Source organism: Thalia democratica, chromosome 9 (genome assembly GCF_965202585.1).
Source record: "Thalia democratica chromosome 9, ktThaDemo2.hap1.1, whole genome shotgun sequence".
Taxonomy (NCBI): domain Eukaryota; kingdom Metazoa; phylum Chordata; class Thaliacea; order Salpida; family Salpidae; genus Thalia; species Thalia democratica.
The window spans coordinates 37,296,891-37,322,722 of NC_139173.1; the positions used below are offsets into that span (position 1 = coordinate 37,296,891).

General features: G+C 22.7%; 1 protein-coding gene across 1 annotated transcript; it reads left to right on the forward strand.

The window, feature by feature from the left end:
* The first annotated feature begins 23 nt into the window (after window positions 1–23).
* On the forward strand, window positions 24–23,832 carry LOC145844012 (tetratricopeptide repeat protein 39B-like). The gene is made up of 16 exons (XM_082951322.1): window positions 24–87; window positions 662–798; window positions 1,463–1,538; window positions 1,929–1,984; window positions 2,664–2,728; window positions 3,310–3,377; window positions 3,763–3,921; window positions 4,988–5,162; window positions 5,761–5,894; window positions 7,672–7,811; window positions 10,598–10,696; window positions 11,456–11,573; window positions 15,604–15,742; window positions 16,182–16,320; window positions 19,556–19,672; window positions 22,996–23,832. The coding sequence occupies exons 1-16, from the start codon at window positions 49–51 to the stop codon at window positions 23,084–23,086; spliced, it is 1,752 nt and encodes a 583-aa protein (XP_082807448.1). The 5' UTR covers window positions 24–48; the 3' UTR covers window positions 23,087–23,832.
* Window positions 23,833–25,832: the final 2,000 nt, after the last annotated feature.

Here is a 25,832-nt window from a genome sequence, read left to right on the forward strand (position 1 = left end):
AACAATATGATTTTAATAGAGTTTTTATCTAATTTAAAGAAATATAGAATGGCCAACAACTTGGATGATGACTCTTCAGCAGAGGAGGTTGTTTTTATTAAAAAAATAATTTTCTTAGTATAAAAGGCTATAAATTTTGTTTAATATTTTATAAATGCATTACAGCTTGCGTTTTATTTTACATAATTTATATATTTGTTGTTAAATTTTTTAAATTTTTATGTAGACAAAAATTTTTTGTAATTTTTATGCAATTATATGATTATAAATTTTAAAATACCAAAATAATAAACTACTTTAGAAATTAATTTAGTTGAGTGAGAACGTATTAAGTAGATTAAAGATTAAACTGTTTTAAATATCTTTAAAAATAATATTCTGAGATTGTTTGTTGAGTTTGTTAATATTAAATGTATATGTTTGTAGCGGGAAGACCTTCAGGACTGACACCTTCATGTATTCGAAGATTATAAACAACTGTTATAAATATTTTAATAATAATTCAATTATTAAACATATTGATGGTAAAAAGTCTGAAAAGTTTATTAGAAAAAATAATTTACAATCACCATGTTATCCACAACACAATCATATTTCAAAACTTTGTGTACTCAGCAGTTTTAAGTAACATTTATTATAATTCATCTTATAAATATTCTAGTGGGAAGACGCCACAGGATTAACACCTTCAGCAGGAAATTCAATGAGCTTGTCATCCGCAATCAAAGATGTTGACAACGCGATCAACCTGTTCTTCAACAATCAGTTTGGTGAGGCCAAGAAACTCTGCGCTGAAAAGTTTGTTTAGATTTATTTTTAAAATTAATCAACTTCTACATATTTGTTCTCTGCACTGAAAAGTTTTTGATATGTTAAGTGTAATATATAAGTATTAGTTTAAAAATTGGCAGCCTTGACCATTGAACAAATGCTATATATTTGTTCCCTGCTCATAAACATTTGTAATATAACAAGTTGATTACATATTATGAGATCAGGGGTTGGCAGCTTTTTAAAATAAATATTTTTAAATGATTAAAACAGCTTACTTTTGGCTACATTTTTCTAGAAATATATTTTTGGCGACATATTAGTTTATAAGTATTGCTCTAAAAAACAAAAAAAAAGAAGAAATACAGTAATAAATTAACTTTTGATATTTGAATGTTCCCCCTAGGCCACAGATTGCTGCACTATAAATTCTTCAAAAGTTGTAAAATCACTTTGTATGATGAATTTTAGAAGAAACACTTTTAGAACATTAATAAGTCCAGAATAATTAACAATATAAGAAAAAAATTGTGAAAAAAATAGTAGTTTGAAAATTTATGGTAAAAAAAGTAAGATTTTTGCAATAAAAAAGAATTCTGTCTAAACCAAATAATACAACTAATGCAATTTTGATTATTTACTGCATCATTTTAAATAATTATAAATAAACATTTATTATAATTAACCACAGATCATCAACAAGTATTTATCACTCTATTGGAAAATCGACTTTACTTTATTTAGAAGCTGTTATGACCTTTGACGCTGTAAGTTTTGATATTTTTACATATTTTTGAATTTTTTTGATTTTGAAATAAAACTGTCATTTGCCATGTATATAAAAATTTTTTCACCAGTTTAATGTTGTTAAAACTTAATGATAAAACAAGTTACAATAAAGAAAGTTTTTACCTTACTCGTTCTATAAAATAATACAAAATATTTATTATAGTTATCCAAGTATAACAAATTAATTATAGCCTATAGTTTTTTATACTTTTTCAAAGTAATTGATTTAATATAAACAGGTTAAGTAAAAACATTTTAATATTTTCACCATATCTTATTATAACTAAAAACAAAGAGCAATATTAAAAATAAGTTGTTATTTATTTAAACTTTATTTGTTTTTTTAATTTGAAACTTTTTTTTACTAGAAAGACATCGAAGTTGCTATTACAAGTATTAAACAAGGACTCTCACTATGTGAAAAGTTAGTTTTATTTTTTATTAAATTGAAAGTATTAATAATTTCCACTATATGAAAAAGTTAGTTTTATTTGTAATGTAGTAAAAAAATTTAAAATAATTCACTAAGTAAAAAGTTAGTTTTATTTGTAATAAAGTAATAAAGTTAAAGAAATAGTCTTCTATAAAACTGATTAAAATATTAGTTGCATTTAAAATTTATGAGCTTCGATAAATAAGCTCAAACATTTTTTTTTTGTGAATGTTATTTATAAACTTAAACGAACTAATGATTTGTTGTGATTTGTTTGTGATGATACAATGACTACATTTTTTGTCTGATATTTCTTAAAAATCAATTTTTACTTTTATGCAAAACAGCCCTAATTCTTCTATTGACAGTTTTTGTGTTTTAGTAACAAAGTTGAGGGTTTACCACTAAAACTTAAACTTTGACTGCTGATTTTTAGTTTTCTAGTTTCTTAAACTGATAGTATAAATGTAAAAACGAATGTTGGAAAGCATAATTAATTACATTTAATGTTTTTATTTAAATTAAATTTAAAATTTAAAATAAATTTTTAGTTATAGTTGAAAATACTTAGATCCTTTTGTTTAAACAAAGCTTGGTGTAAAACATTTTTAGATATTAACTTATACTCTAATTACTAACATAAAACTTAGTTAAACAAAAAAAAATACAGCATGAGAAAAAAGCAGAACTTAGTGGGAAGATTGGTGGGAACCTCTACAAACACTTACACTGAAGGTAATTTTTACTTTTAATTTGAAATATATTATTTAAGCATTACCAAAAAAAATAAGCTTCAAGTTAGTATTAAAATGTAATTATAATGGTACTTATTTAATGTCCAAGAAAAGTGGAGATAATGGTACCTTTTAGATGTGTTTTTAGAAGTTTTGAAAATAAACATGTTGATAATGCCACAGTGAGGCTCATTTGAACGTAAAAAAGTTGATTTAAAATTATTACAATTGTATAATCTGTTCTTCTTTATCTAAATCTAATGAACAAAACAAGTTCAAATTTATTTAATTAATGCATAATAGTTTACATTCTCTGAGTTAAAGTTCACAAAATTTAAACTCCAACATTAAAAATAGTTTGTTAAATATATATTTTAATAATTTTTTAAAAATATTTTTCTGACCTTAACTTTTGTTTATTAAAGATCTGCTAAGTTTTTTGATTGAAAAAAATTCAAATAAGTTATTGAAATATTGCCTTACGAAAATCTAATAAGAGTTTGAACTGTTGTAAGTTAAACTGTCTTGTAACTCTATGATACAGTTATTAAGTATTTTTTAATTAAGTTTTATATTTTTTAGATGAATTACATGCAGAAGTAATTTATGCCGAACTGAATTTATTCTACGCAATGCTCACTTTTATACAGGTTGTTTAGATTATAATTAAAAAGTTTGTAAAAATAATAATTTTATAAAATTGTTTAAGTTACAGTTGTTATTTTAAAGCAGAAGTCAATTAAGTATGTTACGCCTTCGTAATTTTGTTTCAAAATTATATTGTACACTGTTTTTTAATATTTTACATTACTAGTTTAAAAAACAGTAATTTAGTGCTACTGATTGTAAAAACAATTCAATCAAATAGAAATTTACCACTTTAATGCATCTATAATTTAAAACTGCTATTATAAGATGTATTTAAAATAATTTTATAAATGTAAAAAATTAAATAAAAAGCTTAACAAAAAAAGGTACAAAGTCTACATAATGATAGGTTAATTTTTTAAAAAATAATTTATATTTTTTTTATAGGACGAAAGCGTGATGAATCTTGTAAAAGGAGCGTTGAAGATGAAACAAGGTTACAACAGCTACAAGAAATGCGAATGTTTGGACCAAGACATGACAAACATGTGTAATAACAAGCACTTCCAAGGAGCCATAAACCTCGGCTGTGGTTGTTTTAACATTGTTAGTTGTTTTGTTAGTTGAACACAAAGTTGATTAATTAAAGACATTTGTTAAACCAAAACTTTAACAATTGTCTTTAAAAGAACCTACAAACATTTTCAAATATTGTTACCTATTGGCTAGGGCTGTTTAAACATTGTTACTTGTTTTAATAATCATAATTAGAAAAAAATAACAAAAAACCAAAACTGAAACGTTTATTAAGACTTTGTTTTAATAATTACCTGGAAAATAACTTACAAGTATCTAGCCAATAAAACTTTTAAATGGTTTTTTAAAGTTTACTTTTTTTAGTGTGAATAAAAAAAAAATTGTCAGAGTATTTCTTAAAAAGAAGTAAAAAAATGTATATTTTCTTTTTGTATGCTAACTATGTAAATGTTTTCTGATAAGACAAACCTAATGTTTAAAAAAAAGATTTGGTGAAATTTATTTTAATCTAATTGTCTGCACCCAGTTATTTTCAGTTATACATTCTTGGTTAATATTTTTTCTTTATATTTGAATAAAAATTGCTATAAACAAGTACATGAATATTTGTTCTATAGGGCATGTAATTTTTACATTATAAAGCAAGGTTCCCTAAAGTGAACCATTTTGCCACCTTGGGGGCAATTATAGAATTTTAGGGGGCCATAAGCAGCAAAGGGGCTAAAGAGGGGGGCATGAGCAGTAAAGGGGCCCCATGGGGGCTATGAGGCCATAATTTGAAACTCATACTAGATATTCTGGAGTTGATGGTGAAGAGCAGATAAAAAATAAGGTCCTAGGTATATTTAGGGGACACTAAATATTGTGGGAAGTCATAAGGTGTAAAAGAGGGAGTCATAAGGCCATAATTTTAAACTTACACCAGATATTCTGAAGTTGACGGTTAAGGGGAAAAAATTAAGTGAATTTAGGGGAATTTTTTTGAGAGATATTGTTGGAGGGGGCCATTGCTATTTTTATTTCTTTAAAAGGAGGCTTTAAAAAATAATCTTAGGGAAATCCTGTTAAAAAGTCATATCAATAATAAAATTTATATTAAACTTATAATAAAGATAATAAGTAATTTATCTTTTAGGGAATGTCATTACTACCAGCCAGAGTAGTGGCAATACTGAAGTGGATAGGCTTCGATAGCGACAAGAAAATAGGATTACAACAATTAAGCGATTGTTACCTGAACTCAAACGTGAGGAGTTCGCTTTCTTCACTGTTCGTACTTGGCTATCACCTGTTCATATGTTCGTTTGTCGGTTAGTTGATGTTGATATTTGTATACTTTTATTTTATTGTCTTCGTTGTTCGTACTTGGGTGTCACCTTTTCATGGGAACGGGTCACTATTGCACGAGGGGACACTTTTGCACGAAGGGTCACTTTTGCACGAAGGGTCACTTTTGCACGAGGGGACACTTTTGCACGAGGGGACACTTTTGCACGAGGGGACACTTTTCACGGCAACCTTTTTCACGCAGGGTCACTTTTGCACGAAGGGTCACTATTGCACGAGGGGACACTTTTGCACGAGGGGACACTTTTCACGGCAACCTTTTTCACGCAGGGTCACTTTTGCATAAAGAATGGACTTAAAAAGGTACGCTCCAACGTTAGTTACGCGTAAAGTACGCACTAAATCTCGAAATAAACAAAATAGAAAGTTTTATGAAGTACTTGACGCGGATACGTACTTGAGGGAGGTGCGTACCTCTTAAAGTGCTTTCTACAAAAGTGACGCCGTGCACAAGTGACCTTGTGTGCAAAAATGTCCCCTCTTGCCAAAGTGATGCTCGTGTAAAATAGACACCTACCCAGTTGTGGACTCAAAGACTGAAAAAATAATATAATTTTCCAGGAACAGCGGAACTAGAATGCGACGTTGAACTTTGCACGTCGATAGTTGACAAAATGCTGAACAAATACCCGAACGGAATTTATTTTCATTTCTTTGCCGGCAGAATTCAACAATTTGTTGGTGATTTCGACAAGGTAAGAATTGAGTGGTGAAATCTAAAATAAAACATTAAAACTTGTATTCAGCAATTTGTTATAGATTTTGACAAGGCTAGAGAGTTAATTAGAAAAATAAAAAACACCTTATACAGTCATTTGGTTGGCGATTTATATAATTGATCATCTTATCATTAACAAAATATTAATTGTTTTTTTGATATGTAATGATATAATAAAAGTAATAAAAATGCACAACTTTTAATCACCAGTTCTTTACATTTGATAAAGAAAATTTGAACTTACTTTTACTCACAGCAAAGTTCAGTTAGTAAAATTAAAATGTTTAACACGTTCGTTCAAATGATTAATCTATTTTAAGTATGACTTATGTCACGAGGTGTTAAGTAAAGTATGAAAAAAAAGTTGCACATTATTGATTAACTTTGCTACTTTTAAAATCTTTAATTAACTCTTTTATTTTGAGCTTAAGAAGATTTTAAAATAGAGTTTTATGGATATTATTTTTTATTTTAAAGAGTAGTAAAAATACAGCTAAGACGTTGTTTAAGTTAAGAATCTAAATTTAAATTTAGCAATTTTTTTTAACTAATAATTATATTTATCTTTTATGAATTTTTTAAACTTTGACCTCTATTTAACTGTAGGTAATGTACAAACAATTTATTTATTCTTATTGTTTTCTGAACTTTTATAATAAATAGTGTCTGTTTTTATTTTTAACAACTGTATAATTTTATAAGGTAATTGAGTTTATTTTGAAAGCATAAACAGTTTTTTTTAAAAATGGTTCATTTTCTGTAAGACTAATTAAACTAATTTTAAGTTTTTATTTTAGGGTTTTTCATAATTTTAAAAATACTAATGAAAAAACATCTATCTAGTACATACTTTTTAAGTTACAAAAATAATGTAATTCACAAATTATTAAGGTAGAAAGTGATTGAGTATAAGAAATAAAAATATTCCAACATCAAAAATAAGTTAATTATAATTAATTTCTTTTAGCCACAGTTTAAAACGCAAACAGCTTAAAGTTAAAAAATATGTACTGAAAAGTTTTAAGACCCTTTAAAGTACTTTGAAGCTAAAATGATTTTTTTTTTGTTAAAATGTAATAAAACATTTTAATCAAGAAATATAATTTTACGTATTAAAGTTTTCAACAAATAGTGTGCATATTGTTTGAATTGTTTATAATTTAAACTTAATCAACTTAAAATCTAAAAGAAATTGGATGTTTGCCTTTTAGTAAAATGTTTATGAAAATCAGTTCAAAAATATTTATTTTATTTGATTGAAAAATAACAATTTAAAATAATAAGAAGTTCAGACTTTTAATAGAGCCATCGTATGAGTTTGAAAATTAATATATGATGTTGTCTAGACTTGTCTAGTATTATAAAATAAAAAATACTAGTTATATCACAATATTATTTCTTCAAACAAGTTATAACTGTGTTTTTATTTTAACTTGTTGAACAATGTTTAAAATAGTATTAAATAGATGTTATTTTTGTCTTATGACAGATAACAGTTGTTATAATTTCATAGACTTTTTTTAAGATCATCCATATGATTAATAATATTATCAAAAGCAATAAAAAAGTCTATAAAGTTAAACAATTTAATAAATACAATGTTATTTAACAAGTTTTATGCATATTTTCAGGCATTTGAACATCTTAAAAAAGCTTCATTATTACAAAATGAGTCGCAAAATACATTTTAAAAAAGGCAATAGAACATTTAGAAAAAGTTAAAAAATAAGAAATAAACTTATTTCTATTTTTAGGCAATAGAACATCTTGAAAAAGCTTCCTCCCTTCAAAATGAGTGGCAACAGTTTTCACATTTTTGCTACTGGGAACTTATGTGCTGCCACATTTACAAATTACAATACAAAAAAGCTGCGGAATACGCTGAATTACTAGTGTGAGTTTTTTATCTTAAATAATAAAAATAATTACAAATTGTTAGTGTGAGTTTATAATATTTAATAATAATATATTTTCAAATTACAATACAAAAAAGCTGCGGAATATGCTGAATTACTAGTGTGAGTTTTTAATATTAAATAATAAAAATAATTACAAATTGTTAGTGTGAGTTTGTAATATTAAATAATGAAATATTTACAAATTACAATACAAAAAAGCAGCTGAATATGCTGAATTACTAGTGTCAGTTTTTTATCTTAAATAATAAAAATAATTACAAATTGTTAGTGTGAGTTTATAATATTTAATAATAATATATTTTCAAATTACAATACAAAAAAGCTGCGGAATATGCTGAATTACTAGTGTGAGTTTTTAATATTAAATAATAAAAATAATTACAAATTGTTAGTGTGAGTTTGTAATATTAAATAATGAAATATTTACAAATTACAATACAAAAAAGCAGCTGAATATGCTGAATTACTAGTGTCAGTTTTTTATCTTAAATAATAAAAATAATTACAAATTGTTAGTGTGAGTTTATAATATTTAATAATAATATATTTTCAAATTACAATACAAAAAAGCTGCGGAATACGCAGAATTACTAGTGTGAGTTTTTTATCTGAAGTAATAAAAATTACAAATTGTTAGTGTGAGTTTATAATATTTAATAATAAAATATTTACAAATTACAATAAAAAAAAGCAGCTGAATATGCTGAATTACTAGTGTGAGTTTTAATATTAAATAATGAAAGTTACAAATTGTCAGTGTGAGTTTATAATATTTAATAATAAAACATTTACAAATTACAATACAAAAAAGCAGCTGAATATGCAGAATTACTAGTGTGAGTTTTTTATCTTGAATAATAAAAATTACAAATTGTTAGTGTGAGTTTATAATATTTAATAATAAAATATTTTCAAATTACAATACAAAAAAGCTGCGGAATACGCTGAATTACTAGTGTGAGTTTTTTATCTTGAATAATAAAAATTACAAATTGTCAGTGTGAGTTTATAATATTTAATAATAAAATATTTACAAATTACAATACAAAAAAGCTGCGGAATACGCTGAATTACTAGTGTGAGTTTTAATATTAAATAATGAAAATTACAAATTGTTAGTGTGAGTTTATAATATTTAATAATAAAACATTTACAAATTACAATACAAAAAAGCTGCGGAATACGCTGAATTACTAGTGTGAGTTTTAATATTAAATAATGAAAATTACAAATTGTCAGTGTGAGTTTATAATATTTAATAATAAAACATTTACAAATTACAATATAAAAAAGCAGCTGAATATGCAGAATTACTAGTGTGAGTTTTAATATTAAATAATAAAAATTACAAATTGTTAGTGTGAGTTTTTAATATTTAATAATAAAATATTTACAAATTACAATACAAAAAAGCTGCGGAATACGCTGAATTACTAGTGTGAGTTTTAATATTAAATAATGAAAATTACAAATTGTCAGTGTGAGTTTATAATATTTAATAATAAAATATTTACAAATTACAATACAAAAAAGCTGCGGAATACGCTGAATTACTAGTGTGAGTTTTAATATTAAATAATGAAAATTACAAATTGTCAGTGTGAGTTTATAATATTTAATAATAAAATATTTACAAATTACAATACAAAAAAGCTGCGGAATACGCTGAATTACTAGTGTGAGTTTTAATATTAAATAATGAAAATTACAAATTGTCAGTGTGAGTTTATAATATTTAATAATAAAACATTTACAAATTACAATACAAAAAAGCAGCTGAATATGCAGAATTACTAGTGTGAGTTTTTTATCTTGAATAATAAAAATTACAAATTGTTAGTGTGAGTTTATAATATTTAATAATAAAATATTTTCAAATTACAATATAAAAAAGCAGCTGAATATGCAGAATTACAAGTGTGAGTTTTTTATCTTAAATACGAAAAAAAAATGTTGTTAGTTTTTTATTAAATAACAAAATATTTACAAATTACAATACAAAAAAGCAGCTGAATATGCAGAATTACTAGTGTGAGTTTTTTATCTTGAATAATAAAAATTACAAATTGTTAGTGTGAGTTTATAATATTTAATAATAAAATATTTTCAAATTACAATATAAAAAAGCAGCTGAATATGCAGAATTACAAGTGTGAGTTTTTTATCTTTAATACGAAAAAAAAATGTTGTTAGTTTTTTATTAAATAACAAAATATTTACAAGTTACAATACAAAAAAGCAGCAGAGTGTGCTGAATTATTAGTTTGAGATATTGTATTAAGTAATAAAAAAATAATTATTAGGTTTTATCAAATAACAAGGTATATACATATTACAATATAATAGGCTTCAGAATATGCTAAATTATTAATGTGATTTTTTAATATTAATTGGTAAAATGTTTACAAATTATTATAATAAGTTTTAAATTAAATAATAAAGTATGGAGCAAATACTTCTACACATAACTTCAATAAATAATAGTTAACAGAGTAAGTTTAACAGTAAAAAATGTTAATACATTTATCTTCAATAAATAATAAAAAATTAAATAGATAGTAGTTAATAAAATAAATAATAACAGTGAACAATCTAGTTAGAGTAAATGTCTATATACTTATATTAAATAAAAATTAAATGATAAAATAATATATAACAAAATGTATAATAACAGAGAACAATCTAATTGGAGTAAATGTCTATATACTTATCTTAAATAAATAAAAATTAATGTAATAAATAACAAAATGTATAATAACAGAGAACAATCTAATTGGAGTAAATGTCTTTACACTTATCTTCATGCTTGCTTCTTATACGAAAATGACAGAACAGATCCTAGAGTCATGGAGCTAATGTTGTAAGTTTTATTTTATATTACTAAAAACTGATTAAAATATAGTTTAAACCAACAAATTTTATGAAGTTTTAGCAAGTTTGCTAGAAAATATGATGTAACTGAATTAGGTAACTTTGTTAAGTAACAGTAACAGCTTAATTATTTTGATAAAACAAGCTGTTAGAAATAAGTTTAAAATTATGTTAATGTGTTACTTAGTTTTATCGAATATAAATAAAACACTATTATTTCTATAAAAAGCACTTAACTATCTTTTCTTTGTTTTTAAAAATAAAATGTTTAATGGTTTATTTTGTGTAAATTATTTTTTAAAATTAATCTTAATTTAATACAAAAAACTAACTAAATAAACAGTTAGTACAAAAACTTCAATTATTATTAGATTAATTTAATTGTATGACATTTTAACCAATTCACACAGTTTTTAATACAAAATTTTTAGTTTTTTTTATGTGTTATACCCTTTATGTAAATAAAATAGTTTTTGTTTATAACATACTTAAATACTAATACTTATATAAAAATGAAGGTATCTTTACATTAAAAAATTATTTTACATAAAAAAAACTTAAAACTATTTGCTCAATAATTAAAACTAAACAATTATCATTAAGATCGGTTCAAGACAAATAGAAGAAATTGTCAGTTTGTTTTTTTTAAATTTTTAACTTAGTATAGAAAATATATACTTTTAGTACAAAATAAATCAATAGATAATTTTAAATCAATAATTAACGTTATAACTTCAAATATTTTCAGATCGGTTCAAGGTAAAAAGAAGAAAGTATCTGGAAAATCACTTCCGATTGAGAAGTTTGTCTGCAGAAAAGCGAGGAAGTTTATCGAGCAAGGCGGGAGATTGGTTGCCCCAACTATGGTTCGTTTAATTAAATATGTAAAATATAATGATAAAATAAAAAAATATTATACTAATAATGAAGTTTATCGAGCAAGGCGGGAGATTAGTTGCCCCAACTATGGTTCGTTTAATTAAATATATAAAGTATAATGATAAAATAAAAAAATGTTATACTAATAATGAAGTTTATCGAGCAAGGCGGGAGATTAGTTGCCCCAACTATGGTTCGTTTAAACTAAACATGTATAATATAATAGTATAATATTATAAGTGTATTAATAATAATAAAGTTTATAGAGCAAAGCGATAACTTGTTGCTCCATGGTTTGTTGTTTTTTATTCAATTTAATGTAAAGTCTTTAACATGATTAGTCATACAATTCATTGTTGTTTGTAGACTTTTCTATAAACAAACTTGTACAAAAGTTCATAAAGTCAAGTAATATGTATAAATTTGTTTAGTTTAAGTCAAGAATATATAGTTAATAGTTATACAAGTTTATATTTTTGAATAAACTAATAAAGAAGAAAAAAAAGTTTAAAACTTGATTTTGTTCATTTCCTTTGTAAATTTACAGTAATCAAACTAAAAGTATCTAATTATACTTACAATAATCAACGTTTATGTTTTTTTAAAAAGTTGTGGTATTAAAAAAAAATGATTAATTTTTCTGAAGTAAGTGGCTGTTATTAATTACATGTTTAGTCTATTTCCGTAAACTAAAAACATTTTTATAAAATTTCTATTGAAATGTTAAAATAAGAATAGTTAATTATGGCCCATTAAAAGTAGTTAAAGACTTACGTCTGGCAATAAATCTGTAGTAAATGTCATGAGAATCAAAATTATTTTATAAAGCTTATAAATTTTCTACTAACATTAGAGTTAACATCTATATTTAAGTTACTAAAAGGTAAATTGAAATTTTATTGGGTAAAAATTAAAGGGTAAGAAATAAGTTTCAAATTAAATAAAAGCTTATTAACGTCACGAATTGAATACATTAATTTTTCATAAAGTCAGATGACTACTGTAAAACACATTAAACGTTTTATACTTTAAAATATAAGTTCAAATATATAATTTCAAAAGGGCAGTGTAAAAAAAAATATTTTTTCTCACCTACCAAAAGATGTTTCGCGAAATTTGAACTTGAATGTGATAAATAAACAGGCAAAAGTAGACAAAATGAATTATTAAAAGTTGTTTATGCTTGCATAATATATAAGTCTTGTAAATTACAAGTAGATTATGTAAGTTACAAGATACGCATATTGTTCGTTTGCTAGCTATTGCATCTATGGTTTCCCACGAATATCTGTTATGTTTATGTACGCAGTTTTAACTGTTCGACATAATTGGAATTAAATTTGTATTTTCATAAATTTAATTTTGAAATAAAGTTAAATTTTTCCAATTTTTTTATCTATTTTATGAACTTTAAGTATTCTTTAACATTGAGTTGTTTATAAAACTTCATAAAATTAAAATTTTCAAATATATATAATTTGAAATTTAAGTTGTATTTTAATTTTTTGTTTTTATTTTTTATTTTTTAGTTTGTTTTTTATGGATTTTCTTTTGTGAATTAAGTATTTAATTGGTGCTGTGTTTTTATTACTTTGTTTCTTTACTGTATATTTTTATAACAATTAAATGCTAATTAAACTTACTTTATTGTTTATATATATTGTTACTATTGCAACTTTTTTTAAAATTATTGTGAACGGTTTTTGCATAACTTTAATTATTAAATTAGTACACAGTGAATTTAAAGGTTTAATTATATATACAACTTTAATAACAGAAAAACAGTTTTATAATGTGCATTTGAAATTTAAGCTTTAAGTATTAACCTTATGGTTGTTTTAACTTAATAAGTTTATTAACTTTTGACCTAAATTTTCTTATCTTCTTTACTTTGTATATCACTTAAAAAGCATTGCTCCTTTTAAGGAATGACTTACCTAATATAGCTAAATTGAAATTTGATTTTCTTCTTAGAATAATTAAAGATAACTTGAAAAAAATCTTCTGAGTTTAAAAGTACGTTTTAAGTTCTTCTACATACTTCGACATAAAAAAAACATTATAAAAAAATATAAATGAAATCAAACAAAAAAAAGTTGAGATAAACCATATTTAAGTCTTAGTTATTTTGAAAATTTTTTTTTTATTATTGATAGTTTTAAAAAATACTTTGTCTCTAATTTACTCAAAAATTAAAAGTATATACCTACTTTTTTGTACAAAAAGTTGATAAAAGATATCACTTTCTGTATGTTAATTAAAACTTAAAAAAAATCTTTTTTCTTTTGGTAAAATATTAGCCACAAGTCTGCAGACTTAACAAGTCTTAAGTTTTGGGCAGAGATATCAAAACAAACAAATGCATGTTTATTTTATGCTACTTATAACAACAATGTCGCTACAAAGTTTAATAACCTTTGTGATCAACTGTTGATCTTTGACTTTTGTAATAAAGATTAACACTTGATATTTAATCTTTGTTATTATAAAGGTTTAATCTAAAGTTCAACAATTTTGTCAGTATTTCTTTAAAGCTGGCTATTTTCTTTTAATTGTACTTTGTTGTTTAAAGTAGTACACGTTAACTTTTAATTAACATTCGATCTTTGAACTTTAGTAGTAAAAATAACGACTTATTTTTTTCTGTATTATTACTTAGCGTTTCAAAATTTAATTTTTAATACTTTTTAAGTATGATGGATATTTTGAAACATGTTTCTGAAACCAACCTTATTAAATACTAATTTAGAAGTTTAAGTTTTTTAATCCAAAATATAAAGAAAACTTATGTTATTGATATAATGTATCTGTAAAAATTTGACCTATTGCTTAAAAATTAAAATTTTATTCTTTTTAGTTAGTAAACGAAGTTAATCAAATTTTAGCAAATGTAAGCTATGTAAACTTATTGTTTCAAAATAATTAAAAAAATTAAGCTTTTTATTAATATTATCTTCATAAGAAGTGCGAGTTTTTACACAATGCTTTAAATTGATTTCATACTTATTTAGTTGTGCTTTATTTGATTTAGTTTTGAAGAGCAGAATTTATAACTTTTTATAAAAGTCTGCTTAATGTTTAAGTTTTTCCTTTTGTGCATATCTTGAAATTAAGAAAAATATTTTCCAACTAAACTTTTATTGTGTTCTTAAAAATAATATTTTTTTTCAGTCATTTAAAAAGTACTTAAACATTTTTTTTCAATAAAGCTGAAATTTTTATTAAATTAAAAAAAACTAATATAATACTACTCCAAGTTATAAGATATATAAATCAAAGTTAAAACAAAAAGATTGAAAACGCTGTTTTATTTTTCATAGAAACTTAAAGTATTAAGAAACACTGTTTGTTTAAAATCATGTAATTGCTGTCTGATGATTAATTGTTATAAAGTTAAAAATAGTTTGATTACTACAAAATAAGTGTGTGAGTAATTAAATTGAGTTTAATAAGTATTTATCAAATTAAATTTAATTCTACAAAAATTAAAAGAAAACTTAGATGGGTGAAAACCTTAAAAAAAAATTAAAGAGTTTGATAAAAAGCAATGAAAAGTTGTCTTTTTTAGTTTGGAGTCAAAATATATTTTCAAATAAATTGAAAAATTCCTACAAATTCAATAGAATAAATTATTATTGCCGGGAATTTCTATAGCTTGAAGTATTTTAAAACATTGTATAAATTTACTTTTTAAAACAAGTATTTATAACCTTTTAAATCAGGTATCAATCCTGAGAAATGACTAAAATTTTTAAAATAGCATTTTTACATATTTTTTTAGGAATTCATAGCTGTATGGAGCCAGGTATCAATGTTGAAGAATAATCAAAATGTTTAAAAAAATGTTAACTTTTTTTTTATAGCAGTGTGCAATCAAGTATCAATGCTGGAAAATAACCTTAATTATAAAAAGATATATATTTATTTGTTATTTTTTTCAAGAATTCATAGCTGTATGGAACCAAGTCTCAATGCTGAAAGTTAATTAAAATAAGATTTTCATAATTTTTTTTTTAGGAATTCATAGCTGTATGGAATCAAGTCTCAATGCTGAAAAATAACCCTGAATTGAGATTCCAACACTTGACAAAAATTTGCAACGAACTAGATGAGTTAAATGGAATAAAAAAAGAACAAAACAAGCATTTGGACAACAGTAAGTTTCAAAATAATAATGTAGATTTTTTTTTTATTTCGAACCAAATAAGCATTTGGACAATAGCAAGTTTAAAAATATAATTTTCCAAGTGCACAAATACTGTTTTTAGTTTGTAAAAAGGATAAAATTAAGTTCCAATATTACTATAGTTTTAAAGTTGTAAAAAAAATTATGATAAATCTATAAACAGAATTACTGTTTTCTGTTGTTTTAATTAAAAAACTAGCATATTGTCTTATAGTCATATTTTTACTATGAGTTTCCAGTCTACTAAATGACAAAACTATAATTTGTTACAAATATACAATTTTCCCACATAGTCTTGGCAAGGCATGAGATTTAAAGGTTTTTTTATTATTTTTAATTTATATTAATTTTTACAGACAGATTTACAGAAAAACGTATTTAATTATTTTTAATTTATATTTTTTTACAGATTTAGCAAGACACGACACAGGAAAATGTTTTTACTACTACGACGATTTCTGTTTATTGGAAAAATTAAAAGGAAATTTAATGGAGGCCGGAGAAAAATATTCGGTCGCTGAAATTTGCTATAATGGTGTTAAAGAAAAGTTTGTTAATTTATTTTATTACTAATTATAAATATATTCAGTTGCTGAAATTTGTTATAATGGAGTTAAAGAAAAGTTTGAAATTTTTTTTCAATTAGCTATACATTAACTATTATTAAAAATGAAAAAAAAGTTTAAATTTGTTAGAATGATGTAAATAAAGAATTTATCATTTCTTTTTTTTTAAAGGTATTGTTAATAATTATCATAAACAAATTTTACTGCTGAAAAGTATATTACAGTACAAACTGGTAAAATATTTAATAAATTTTTATTCAAACTAGGTGAATATTACTTATTGTTAAAAATATATAATACAAACAAATACCTAAATATATGTGATACTGGATCAAAAATCCATAAAAATAAAGTATAATGCTGCCAAATTTAAATTTATTTTGAATAAAATATACAGATACACTTATAAAATTAAGATTAAAATTAATACTAAGGTTTTATTCAAATTAATGGCTGTTTTATAAAGTTATAATAAAAACTCTATTTAGATGAATTTAAATACTTCAGCTTGAAAAATATGAAATTACAACTTTATCAATAGATATATCTACTCTGTTAAAATAAAGTAAATAAATTTATGAATTAAAATAACGTGACCTTTTTAGTCGTAAAATTGTAAAACATACTGTACTAAATATTTGTTTTTGAACAAACTAATCTGTTTATTGTAGAACAAAACATTTGACCTTTAAAAACAACTGATGTATTATTTAGTTTGTTTTTCCGCGTAAAACTTTTTATTGATTTAAAAATATAATTACCTTCCAAAACTTTAGCTGTCTGTTTTTAGACAAACTAAAAAGTTTGATTAATCAGAATTGATAAGCTTTAATTTGAAAGGGTATTGAAAAAAGAAACTAAAACACAGTTTATTTTGTAAAGTTTTATATAAGTTATAAGCTAGGTAATTTTATAAAGTTCATTGCTAGAATAAAACAAAATAAAAAATAATGTAATTGTAATAAACGTATATACTTTTTTTAAATGTTTGGGAATTGCTTAAAAAGCTGATAAAAATTATTTTATTATGATAGGTTTAATTTCAACATTCACTTATTATAAAGTTTTTGTTTTATAATCACTAATATTTGAACAATTTATAATAAAAGTAATATGAATCATTTTAATTTACAGACTTATTTAATTTAACCAGTCTTCAGTTTAGTAAAACACAATTAGAATTTTGCTATAGTGTATTAAATGTTTTCAATTTTTTCATTTAAATGAATAAAGTTCAAACTGCAAAAAGCTTATAATTAAAAGAGCAAGTCAGTTTAATGCGTTTTTATTTAAATGAATAATTCAATCTGTTCAATCAATATTTTTGGCGCTGAATTTTTTAAAATCTTTTCTTCTACAATGAAAGGCAATTTGTTATTTTGAATGGCTTCTTTTATTCACATCAATGTAAAAAATATTTAAAGTGTTTTGATTAGTTAGTTTAAAATAAAAAACAGTATTTCAAATTAGTTTTAAAGAATATGGTTTTGAAATATAATAGTTATTAGAAAAAAAATGCTTACTTTGATTTTACTACTGAGTTTAGTTTAATTTGTTTTTAATTTTAAATTAAATTAGTACATATCATGCTTTGTACATATCACTCCTAATAAAGTCTTATCTAATAAAAAGTCTGATGCCTTCTAATATTTAAATATGATCTGATATTAAAACTACTGTGTGTAAGATTAAACTACTTTTAAAAGTTTTAGAGATATGGTATCACCCATTTATTTTTAAAACCTAGAAATATTCAAATATAAAAGTATATGTAACAAATTTAACTCACATATTTACTTTTTAAAAACTAAAAATCATCATATATTGTTTTGATTTAGTTAGGTATTTTTTACTTCTCATTGTAACTTATACAAGCTTCCCTTTCTATACAAGCTTTTCTGTAGAACATAGTTCATAGTAACAGGAAATCACGATTGTAAAGAAAGTTTCATTTTGTAAAATATTTAAATATTAAGTATAAAATTATATTTATCTGTTTTAAATGTTTAAAATTTTTAACACTAAGTAGCTTAACTCATATATTTTAAACTAAACGTTTGTAGTTTAAATTTATTGTATATTAAATATTTTTTAGTATAGTTTTAAGTAAATGTTTATATGATTTAAAAAATAATGTTTTAATTTTCGACTTAGGTATTTTATAAGAAACAAAAATATTTGTAGAAGTAGTTATCAAAACAAAAAATCTATTTATAAAACGACTACAATAGTTTAAGTTTGTCTTTTAGTTTTTCTACTCACACTATCAAATTTATCACACATCAATTATTTGAAAGTTATGTAAAAAATTTATATACAATAGTTCTGCTAAATTGCTTAATTTAAGGAGACATACGTATAACACTTAACTTTTGTTATAGTACGGCCAATATCTGAAGAAAAAATGTTTTTAAAGTTCTATAAATTTTTGAATTTTAGTTTAAATTCAATGCAGTAAATGTATTTTTTATCAACAAAATCTGTTTTATAGTTTTTAAGTTTTTTAAATTAAACCAAAATTAGATAATCTCTGTGTTATATTGTTCTACAACTATATAGTTTTGATAATTTCAGCTACAATTATTAAGTATGTCAAAGTTTTAAGTTAAAAATGATAAATAAATAAACATTTTCAGCTACAAATACATAGTAAAAGACCAATATGTAACAAATAAATAATAATAACAATTAATAAATTATTTTCCAGTTACAAGTACATTGTGAAAAATCACTATGTAGCTACTAAATACTAATAATAAATTAATTATTTTTACTTACAAGTACATTGTGAAAGATCGTTATGTACCGAATAATAATAATAAATTAAATACTTTTCTAGTTACAAGTACATAGTAAAAGATCACTATGTAGCAATTAAAGAATAATAATTAATTATTTTATAGTTACAAATACATAGTGAAAGATCACTACGTAGCAATTAAATAATAATAAATTAATTATTATATAGTTACAAGTACATTGTGAAAAATCGTTATGTAAAAACTTTGTAATAAATTAATTATTTTTAGTTACAAGTACATTGTAAAAGATCACTATGTAGCAATTAAATTATAATAAATTAATTATTTTCTAGTTACAAGTACATTGTGAAAGATCATTATGTAAAAACTTAGCAATAAATTAATTATTTTCTAGCTACAAGTACATAGTGAAAGATCATTATGTAAAACTTTGTAATAAATTAATTATTTTCTAGTTACAAGTACATAGTGAAAGATCACTACGTAGCCGCTTCTGCGATGGCCGATTTGTCAATGTTGTTGGTGAAACAAGAAAAATTTGAAGAAGCCCAACAAATAGCCAAATACGCAAAGTTTGTTTATCTTTTATATAAAGTTAATTAGTTTATTTTAATTAGTTTGTATGGGGCTATAATAAAACTAAAGGTATGAAACTAGTTATTTTATACTGTAGATTTAAAAGTACTGTTTTATTCAGTGAAAAATATGGTTTGTAGCAGGACTTGAGGTTGTAAATTTTAATCCTTCTAAAGTAATACTTATTAATAAACTTTAATTTGTTTTTAGCTATTTAGAGGTCTACCATGACTTTTTTTTTGTATTTAGAAAAACGAAATTTTTTAATAACTGCATCTGTGATATTACATTTTTTATACATAATTTTTAGTTAAAAATATGGATTAACATTCCATAAACTTTTTACAAGTTATTAAACATGAAAAACTTGTTCTAAAAAATATTAAGAAAAACTTGTTTTAAGTTCCTTCATCCAAGTTTTTCATAAAAAATTAGTCGTTGTATTGAAAAGTTCTGCATAGTTGCGTGATAAAAATCTCTTTTAACTTAAGATTTTTAGTAAAAACTTTTATATTAAAGTTGATTTAAAGATATAACTTTGTATTAAAGCTCTTATGAAAAAATGTTCAGAATAACTTGTTTAAATTCTCTCACTAAAGTTTCATAAAATAAGTGTTTAAAAGTTCTGCAGAGAATTGGTGTAAAACTTTTAATCACGATTGAATTAGCATTTATTTAAATACCTTTATAAAATGGTTTATTTAAAGGTATAATTTCGTATTAATGCTTTTAGTGTTATTTTTTTTGTTATTATTTATTAGTATTACACATGAGATATCTGTACTAACCTTTAAAAAAGTTACTATTATTATAATGATCGTGTTAATAAATATATATTTTGCTTATTTACATCATAAACCGATATTTTTTTATTGATTTTATGAATTTGCGTTAAAATGTCTCTAATTTATATTGATATCTCATATCTTTTCATTTAAAAATTAGCTTATTTGATAAAAATAATTTAAAGTCTAACTATACGTTTGCTAACAGTATTTTAATAATTTTAGTCAAATTTTTAACATTTTATTACAGTTTCAATAAATCAATCTTGTCATTAAAATCCTTTTTATCTAAATTATTTCTGAATTATATATATTTTTATAAATGTTTACAAAAATTTAAGTAGTTATAGTTTAAATGTTGTCAGAAAAATTAATTAACATTTTTTTTAGTTAAAGTTTAACTAAACATTGAAAAAATTAATAAGACTATTGTTTTAAATTTTCTCTTATTGTCGAACAATTGAATTATTCTTGATTAAACACTGCTATAAACTATGTTATTGTTTATAAAGCACTTTCCTTTTAAATTATACATGTAGAACAAACTCAAATTACTTAACTTAAAAATCTATTGAAGTGAATAATTTGTTTTACTAAATATGTTGTTAATCTACAGTTTAGTTTAATAGATTTTAATCTTCTTGAAAGAAAAATATTAAAAGTAGGAACATTTTGTAATCCGTATTTTGTCAAAATGTATGACATTAATTTGCTTTTTTTCTTAAAATAAGTATATTACTAAAATTGTAACATATTTTTATAAGTTATTATTCTGTCTTTAAAAATACAAATATTTAATGGTTGAAAAAATACTTGAGGTGTAATAAAAAGTATTTTTTGCGCTTTAAGTTATTTACTAAAATCAAAGCTTTTCATCGTAATTTTATTTTATAAAAACCACTTATTACCATGAAGGTCTAAGTATAACATCTTTAAATTAGTAAAAAGAAAGTCTATTATATTGTTGTAAAATTTAGTAGTGTTTTTTAATGGTAGTTATTTAATCGTATTTTTCATGTTTTTATGTATTTTGTTTGTATTTGTTCGTATTAAAAATTAATTGTAATTTAGCCAATAACTATAGTTCAAATCAAGTTTAATAGTAAAAAATATATTGATTTAAAATAAATTCTAAAGTGTTGCCAAGAAACCCTTTTATCACAAATTCTCAATAAAATGTTAGAAATAGTTTGTTACCAATTACCTAAATAAAATACAGAGTTAAATAGTTTACGTTTATTAATTACCATAAACATGTTTTATATTTAATAAATTACAATTTATGATGTGTGAAACAATGATTTATAGGTATGAACTTATAAAGAAGTAAATCTTTCATTTGGTTTGAAATTAAATTAATTGTTTAACAGATAATTGTTTTCGTTTTGTTTAGGTTTTTAAAATTTTAGATTTGTGAATTTTCGAATGTGAGTACAAATTTTTCTCTGGTTTAAATATCTATAAATGACGAAGGAAATAAATTTTATATATAATTCTCCTTTTTTTTGTTTTAATTAAAAACATGTACTTTGTATAATATTTGCAGTAAACAAGGTTTATAAGAGAATATTCCTGGAAGTAAGTTTGTTGAAATTCAATAGACTTTCTTACTACTCATACTGAATAACTCAATTGAAAAGTATATTTTTAGCTTTTAAAAACAGTTTTTTGATTTTTCTCAATAAAAAAAATATATAACCTATTGCCTTGGTTTTAGCTGAATAATATAATGACCTGTTTTCATTTTTTTTGATTTGATTCTCTGATTTTTCACTGATTATTTTGAACTTAATGATGTAATAAAGAAATAGTAAAATATAAAAAGTTTTCAAAAAAGTAATAAATTTGTATTAGTTACATTATAAAACATATGATTCATAAAAATATGTTAAAACTATCCATTGTTAAAATATATCTGTTTAACAAAAACGTTCTAAAGTATACAAATAAACTCACAAATTATTTTAAACTTCTTAAGGTGTATTACTTATTTACACAGCTAAATAAATATTTAGTTAATGTAGTAAGAGTTAATTTAACTATTACACAGAACAACTTAAAAAACTTACTTTAACAATATAACATTTCATTTTTTTCATAGTAGTACTGTTTAATGAGTAAAAATATTACAGTTTTAATTTCCACAAGATTAATACACTTAATTTTATCTTTTTAATCAAAGCTTAAAGTACCACATATATTTGAGAAAAATTTTGATTAAAAGCTCTAACAATTTGATAACACATGTCTACAATCTTGTCTGGAAAATTATATACTTGATAGTTTTATTATATTTATCAATGTTGTAAAACTACTAGAAATTGTAAATGATTACAATTAGTTATTACTAATGTTGTTTTATAATAAAATTTTTGACCGGATAAAATTAATTAGAGTATAATAGCATTTAATGGAACTTTTTCAAAACAAATTTAAATTGTTAATTTTTAAATTCTCGATGGAAGCCATTAAACTATTTGTCAAAAGTTTATCAAAGTATTTTGTTTATTTATTTTGATTAATTTTTTTCACAGGAAAAACTATTCCCATTACTCGATGGAATCCAGGATTCACTTCCGATTGCACGCAGTGACGTCATACGTTAAAACTGGAAGTAAACAATGACGTCACAATATACGATAAATAATGACGTACAAAAGTAAATGTATGGTGGTTGCAGAATTTATCGGTGAAGTTTTCAAAAAATGACACTTCTGTGTTGGGGCCATTTTTATTAGTTTTAAAATGTTTTTATTTTTATTTAAAGAAATTTAATCAGAAATGTTTGCATTAAAATATAAATTAGGTTTTATATCAAATATAAATCAATTAGAATAAAAGATTTAGTTTAAACAAATATTTTACATCAAACTATGTTTCATTATTTCCAAACTTTCTGGTGTGTCCAATAATTTTAATTTTATTATTTTCTTCCTTTCTATAGCAATGTGTTTCTGACGGTGCTGTTTTTATGTTTGTTTATTTCTATGTTTGTCTATTTAATACATTTTCTCTGATCATTAAAAAGTTGCTCTATTTTAGAAACGAAACCATTTGTCGCTCTTTAGTAAAAGAGTTTTGGTTGAAAATATTTTATTATGATTGCTGTATCATTCGGAGCAGAAACAAAATTTTAGTTTTTATCATTATCCATGTATACGAAGCATTTATTTTGATTGTCTTATAAGTATACTTTTCATACGTATCTTAAAGTTTCTTGTTTGAAAAAAATTACTTGATACATTGTTTTAACTTTTAACAAAATCAACTTTTATTATAAAGGCAGCAAATTTTATTTTATTCTAAATTTGATTGTTGGACTTTCTTAACAAATAATTTTAGCCTATAAGTTGTTTATAAAATTTAAGAAAATTCTGTCAAATCTTTTAGTTAATATTAAAAGCTGGATTTTTTGCTCTTTTAAATTCAGCAATTCTACAAAATTGTGATTAAATATTTCTCTATTAAATAGATGAAATCTCAATTAGCAATTTTATTGTAAACCTCAATAAAATTGTCATTGTAATGAAAATATGCATCTATTTTTATGTCAAAATTAGTTACAAAATGTTTTATTTCTGTTTTCTTCTTAAAATCATCTTTTTTCTTAGTTTACAACAAAATACTTTTTAAAATGTTTTTCTGTTTCTTACTTATTTTGCTTTTTTATGCTGAATAGTAGAGAAATTTATCATAATTACTCTTGGTTTTGTTTTATCCAATAAACTGAAGCAGTATTTTTGTGTGTCTAAGGTACTTTTTGTTTTTATTAAACTCTGACAAAAAAAACTACTTAATTAGTTACTCATAGTTTTACTTAGTACAACTACAATATACATAATAAAATAAGTATTTTGATAACTAGATTAAAGAACAGTGTTTTAGAAACACTGATATAAAGTAGAATAGTAAATTTGTTACATTTTTTTACATTTTGTTTTGTACAACAAATAACTTGAGTAAATTTTAAAATAACAATATACAATTTTTGGATTGTTTTGTTACAAGATATAGTTGATTAGTATTAATAAAACTACTTTAATAAACTGATGTACAATATAAAATTAACTTTATGAATATAACCCAACAAGTTAAAAAGCAAGTTTTACTAAAAACAAAAGTTTTTAAACCCAAATAAAGTTTCATGCATAACTCAAAACTTTTAAATAAAGTAAAGACTGCATCAGTTTTATATTAAAATAAATAATTATATATACAAAACATTAAAAAGTACATAAGTAAGAAAAAAACTAGTTCTTTGTGGTTTTACTTAAACTAATACTGTATATGAGTATCTTTTTTAACTATTAAGATTGTTTTATGTTTGATGCACAAAGTATTTAAACGACTCAAAATAAAAGTATTTTTAACTTCATCATTTACAAGTTTTTTATATTTTCCTTATTTTTTACTTGTTGAAGTATTGTAAATTAAAAACTTGTAACAGTTTTCGAGCTTAAGTTATTACTATAATGAACTACCACTAACTATGAAAAGTATTGTTTTTTTTTTTAAACTTCTGTCAAGGAGCTTATAAAAACATAGTTTTCAATTTTATTCTCAAAATGGAAAACTCCATCAAGGCACAAATAAAGCTTACATGGTCTCAAAACAACTTTCATAGTTCATACCTTTATTACAAAATTAAGTAAAAGATTATTATAAAAAAAAATTGTAACCATTTAATATCAAGAAAAATTGAATATCTTGTTTACATTTCATTCAGATTTATTTTAAAATATTTTGCAAAAGACTAATAAGTCATTGGGTTTGATAGAAGTTTTAAGTTTTTTAAAGATTTCATTAAATTAGTCTTGTTTGACAATTAAATTAATTAACTAAAATTTTGTCTAATTGTTTTGATTATAAAACTAAATATTAAAACAAAACTTTAAGTAAAAACCTTGTTAGTCTTTTTACAGTAGAAGTGTTTATTGTAAAAGTAAAAAGTTTTTTAAATAAAAGTTTTACTGGTGAGTTATTATGTTTTCTTTAAAAATATAAAAACTTGCGGAACTTATATTTTTGAGTAAATACTTAGTATAACCAACTACTTTTTCAAGCACCAGTAAAATTATAAATATTAATCTTAATTTTGTTTGGTAAATGATAAAAACTTTGAGTATGTTCAACTGTTCCAGTGTTTGTTAACTAAAAAATTTATTTTATTCTAGAAAAACTGTAGTAAAATAACTTTTAAACTATACCAAACTATATATACAACTTTTTTAGAACTAATTGTTTTTTTCAACGTTGATTTTTAAAACTATTAGGTGGAAATATTATCTATAAATTTACTTTTTTGAAACATTTATAACTTAACATATGTTTAGTTTTTTCGAATGCATGGTTTATTATCTATTTTAAGCAA